The 5,058-nt window shown below is 41.3% G+C and overlaps 1 protein-coding gene across 1 annotated transcript in view; it reads left to right on the top strand.

The window, feature by feature from the left end:
- ZNF281 (zinc finger protein 281) overlaps positions 1-4,775 on the top strand; it is a 9,884-nt gene extending 5,109 nt beyond the window's left edge. The window contains exon 2 of the mRNA XM_044674915.1: positions 6-4,775. Coding sequence (XP_044530850.1) covers positions 6-2,754 — 2,749 coding nt within the window. The 3' untranslated portion in view covers positions 2,755-4,775. The remainder of the gene's footprint in view (positions 1-5) is intronic.
- The last annotated feature ends 283 nt before the right edge of the window (positions 4,776-5,058 follow it).

The following is a 5,058-nucleotide window of genomic DNA, read 5'->3' as shown; positions in this document are numbered from 1 at the left end:
GGCAGCAGCAGCAGCAGCAGTAGCAGTAGCAGCGGCGGCGGCGGCAGCGGCAGCAGCAACAGCAGCAGCAGCAGCAGCAGCAGCAGCAGCAGCGGCGCCGGCAGCAGTAGGAGGGCGGAGATGGAACCCACCTTCCCCCCGAGTATGGTCATGTTCAACCATCGGCTCCCCCCGGTCACCAGCTTCACCCGGGCGGCAGTGGGGGCCGCCCCTCCCCCGCAGTGCGTGTTATCCTCCTCCTCTTCTTCTTCCTCCTCCTCCTCTTCTTCCTCCTCCTCCTCCTCGACCTCCTCCTCCTCCTCGGCCTCCAACTCTGCAGCCCCAGCCGCTGAGCCTCCCCCGCCTCCTCCTCCTGCCCCGGACATGACTTTCAAGAAGGAGCCCGCGGCGCCGGCCGCGGCCTACCCCCCACAGAGGAACTCCTGGGGATTTCTGCAGTCCCTGGTGAGCATCAAACAGGAGAAACCTACAGACCCGGAGGAGCAGCAGCATCACCACCACCATCACCACTATGGAGGACTGTTTGCAGGGGCGGAGGAGAGACCTCCCGGCCTAGGAGGCGGGGAGGGGGGGAGCCACGGCGTCATCCAGGATCTGAGCCTTCTCCACCAGCATGGCCAGCACCCACCCCCCCAGCACCACCGGGACGTGTTACTCAGCAGTAGCAGGACAGATGACCACCATGGCAATGAGGAGCCAAAGCAGGACACTAATGTCAAAAAGGCAAAGAGGCCAAAGCCAGAATCTCAGGGAATCAAAGCCAAGCGGAAGCCAAGTGCTTCTTCTAAACCTTCTCTAGTTGGAGATGGAGAAGGTGCCATTCTTTCCCCAAGTCAGAAACCTCACATATGTGAACACTGTAGCGCTGCCTTCAGGAGCTCCTACCACCTGCGCAGGCATGTCCTCATTCATACAGGAGAGAGACCTTTCCAGTGCAGTCAGTGTAGCATGGGTTTCATTCAGAAATACCTACTGCAAAGGCATGAGAAAATTCATAGTAGAGAGAAGCCATTTGGGTGTGATCAATGCAGCATGAAGTTCATTCAGAAGTACCATATGGAGAGACACAAGAGGACACATAGTGGAGAAAAGCCATACAAATGTGATACTTGTCAGCAGTATTTCTCAAGGACTGATAGATTGTTGAAGCACAGGCGCACATGTGGTGAAGCCATAGCTAAAGGAGCAGCTAGTGCAGAACCTGGGTCATCAAACCATAACAGTATGGGTAATCTGACTGTGTTGTCTCAGGGAAATACAAGTTCTTCAAGGAGAAAAAATAAATCAAAAAGCTTATCTATTGAAAACAAGGAACATAAGACTGGTAAAGGAAATGAATCACAAATTGCAAATAATATCAACATGCAGAGTTACTCAGTAGAAATTCCTATTGTGTCTTCCAGTGGTGGCATAATTGGCGCTGGTATAGATGAATTACAAAAAAGGGTGCCAAAGTTGGTCTTCAAAAAGGGAAGCAGAAAAAATACAGACAAAAACTACCTTAATTTTGTGTCACCATTACCAGATATAGTTGGACAGAAATCGCTGTCAGGGAAACCAAGTGGTTCTCTTGGCATAGTGTCCAATAGTAGTGTGGAGGCCATTAGTCTTCTCCAGAGTGCAGGTGGCAAACAAGGCCAGATAAGTAGCAACTATGATGATGCCATGCAGTTTTCAAAGAAAAGAAGATATTTACAAACTGCTAGTGGTAACAGTGCCTTTTCTATAAATGTTGGACACATGGCCTCCCAACAGTCTGTCATCCAGTCTGCAGGCGTGAGCGTTATGGACAACGAAGCGCCATTATCACTTATTGATTCCTCATCTCTAAATACTGAGATCAAGTCTTGTCATGACAAGTCTGGAATCCCTGATGAAGTCTTACAAAGCCTTTTGGACCAGTATTCCAGTAAATCTGAGGGGCAGAAAGAGGATCCTTTTAATATTACAGAACAACGAGTTGATTTACACCCCTCAGGAGAACATTCAGACATGGTCCAAGAGGAAAATTTGAGTCCAGGGAACCAGACACCTTCAAATGACAAAGCAAACATGTTGCAAGGATATTCCAAATACATTCAGCAAGCTTTTGAAAGATCAGCCAATAGCACTGGTTTTGCATTTGGACCCAGTTTCCAGTTTGTTAGTTTGTCTTCAACTCTCCACAACCACACTTTATTTCCAGATAAACAAATATACACTACATCTCCCCTGGAGTGTGGTTTCAGCCAATCTGTTACCTCAGTGTTGCCAACTACATTGCCAAAGCCTCCTTTTGGGATGTTGCTTGGATCTCAACCAGGTTTTTATTTATCTGCTTTGGAGGCCACCCATCAGCAGCTGACTCCATCACAGGAGCTAGATGATCTGATAGATCCACAGAAAAGCTTAGAGACTTCATCAAGCTACCAGTCTACATCTCAGAAATTGACTAGCCAGAAGGAACAGAAAAACTTAGAGTCCTCCACAAGCTTTCAGATTCCATCTCAGGAGTTAACTAGCCAGATAGATCCTCAGAAGGACATAGAGCCTAGAACAACGTATCAAATTGAGAACTTTGCACAAGCATTTGGTTCTCAGTTTAAGTCGGGCAGCAGGGTGCCAATGACCTTTATCACTAACTCTAATGGAGAAGTGGACCATAGAGTAAGGACTTCAGTGTCAGATTTCTCAGGGTATACAAACATGATGTCTGATGTAAGTGAGCCATGTAGTACAAGAGTAAAGACACCAACCAGCCAAAGTTACAGGTAAGGTCCCAAGTGTGACCAGGCTGGGGGTCTTACGATGTAATTTTGTTTTATTTTGAGAACACTGCCATTGGAATGTTTCTACATGATCCTATTAAGAATAATGTAACATGCCCTTTCAATGCAACTTTTCATATTTAGTTTATTTTGTTAGTGTGATTTTAGCTCTGTTTGTATTATGATTTTTAATCAAAATCAATAGATTAAAAATAGTTTGACATTCAAAGTGACAATGTTTAGCAATCAAATTTACATGTATAGATTGTCAGGGAATAGCCCAAAAGTTTTAAATGCAAAAAAAAACAAAACAAAAAAACTTACAAAAAAAATTTTGTTCCTAGGATTAAGGTTTATTCTAATTGCTTTACTCTCAGGAAAGTGTAATAACGCATGGGAATTCTATACATTATCATTGTATTGGAATATCCATCTTGCAGATAGAAAAATGATATACATTTCAACATTTAAGTAAGGGATCTAAAACATTTCAAATTGCTATCTCTATCTGGGCTGATCCAAAATTCTGAGATGTTGGCTACCTATATTTTGTTGCAGCTTTTCAAATGTACTCTGATCTTCCAAACCATAGTCATTCCAGACTGGTAGAACAAATATTCTTGGATCTTTGATCAAAGCCTGGAATGATAGCTTTAATATAAAGAAGAATGAAAAGCGCCCTCCCCTCATCCCAACTATAACAAGGCTGTAATTCCATTAAGAGATTCTAGTGACATCAACAGAAATTGAAACCTAAGTGGTTGGTTCATATCATAAGAACCCCAAGATGGTATTATGTAATTCATATAAATTTGGGGGATGCATTTATTATACATGGTTTAAAACAGTTTCTCTTCCATTTGTCTTCTAGTATATCATACATCCCCTCTATGTTTTGTCCTTGTTCTCAAGCCTGTTCTTCAAGGTTCTTGGGCCTTCCCTCCTTGCTCCCTTCTCCCTATCTTGACAGTTTGAATTTTTAAATGATTTACATTCCAAAACATAATTCATTATGTACTTTTTATATGTCTTATGGCATCAAATAGTCAACAGTAGTGTAAATGCCCCTCCCTTCTTTTGTAAATCCCATTCAAGTTTCCATGTATAATAATATCCTAACCCCGCTTACTCACAGCTCTGTGTAATAAGGTTGTAATTCTGTCTGGTGGCTTAGCCAATGAGAATTGAGCTTCTCAGTATTTCCTAATGACATCAGAACCTCTGTGAAATTGCAGCCTTTCCTGTACCTTCTGGAGTACATGAGTCAGTATTGTACACGGATCTTGTGAAGTTAATGGAAACTTGCTAGGAACGCTAATGGCCATTCGAAGCTACTGATAGGCGGTGGCGCTGCTCTAAACCACTTTTTAGCAAATGTATTTTTTTTCTGATTACATTTTTTATTGTACTTTGATGTTTATGCTCATGAGTTTTTTATGTACTTTTGGTGATGTTTCAGTCCTATGTACTCTTCTGACGTCAGAAAAGTACCACTGGTTGTTTGCAGTCTTATTGTGTAATCAGCCTATTACAGGCTTCCATGTATAATAAAGTAATTAACATTGTGCAAGTGTACAACACTTCTGTTAGGAAAGCAGTGTTTGAAAAATAAGAAATTATTTTTTAAAGAAGTTTCAGAATACCAGTTAATTTTTCTTCCCCCACTCCCCCTTCCTTAGGCTGCTTTCACCAACTGAAGTCACCTGTTTGCCAATGCAAGGTTCTTAGAGAATTTATTTAATCCCCTAAATTCATTCTATACTAACCTGAGTCTATTATTTCATTCTTATTACAGTTGAGTGCAGCAAGTTCTTCTATTTAGGTACAGAGTGCAAGCTGTAATCAAGGGATGGAGAGGACCTTTACCACTGTATCTCTTAAGCTGTATAATTTTTCTCAAATTTTTTTGTTTTATACAGGTTTTGAATTTCTTTAACTTTGTGTGTACTGAATATTGCATATGTACTATTCTGATTTGTTTGCTCTAGCTTAATACCAATAAAAAATCCTGTTAATCACAAAATTGAGGAAAGGAGATATCACTTAATACCAGTCATATTTTCAGATTTCCTATTAACTAAATTCATAGGATATTTATCATCTATACCTAGCAGTTTTGGGACTTGTGCTTTTTAAAATTCAGTACACTTATTGTGTTAAGCATAGATACTTTGTGCATCCAAGTTTATTGTAATTGGAAATCAGTTTGAATATTTTCATTTTTATTAGTGTTTTAGCTATGCACAATATTGTGAAACCATACAAATTACATATTTTGTAAATTAAAATTGTTTTTTCTTGAAATTTTTGA

Source organism: Gracilinanus agilis, chromosome 4 (assembly GCF_016433145.1).
Source record: "Gracilinanus agilis isolate LMUSP501 chromosome 4, AgileGrace, whole genome shotgun sequence".
Lineage (NCBI taxonomy): Eukaryota > Metazoa > Chordata > Mammalia > Didelphimorphia > Didelphidae > Gracilinanus > Gracilinanus agilis.
The sequence above is the reverse complement of the archived record's forward strand: the minus strand, read 5'-3'. Positions and strand labels throughout refer to the sequence as shown.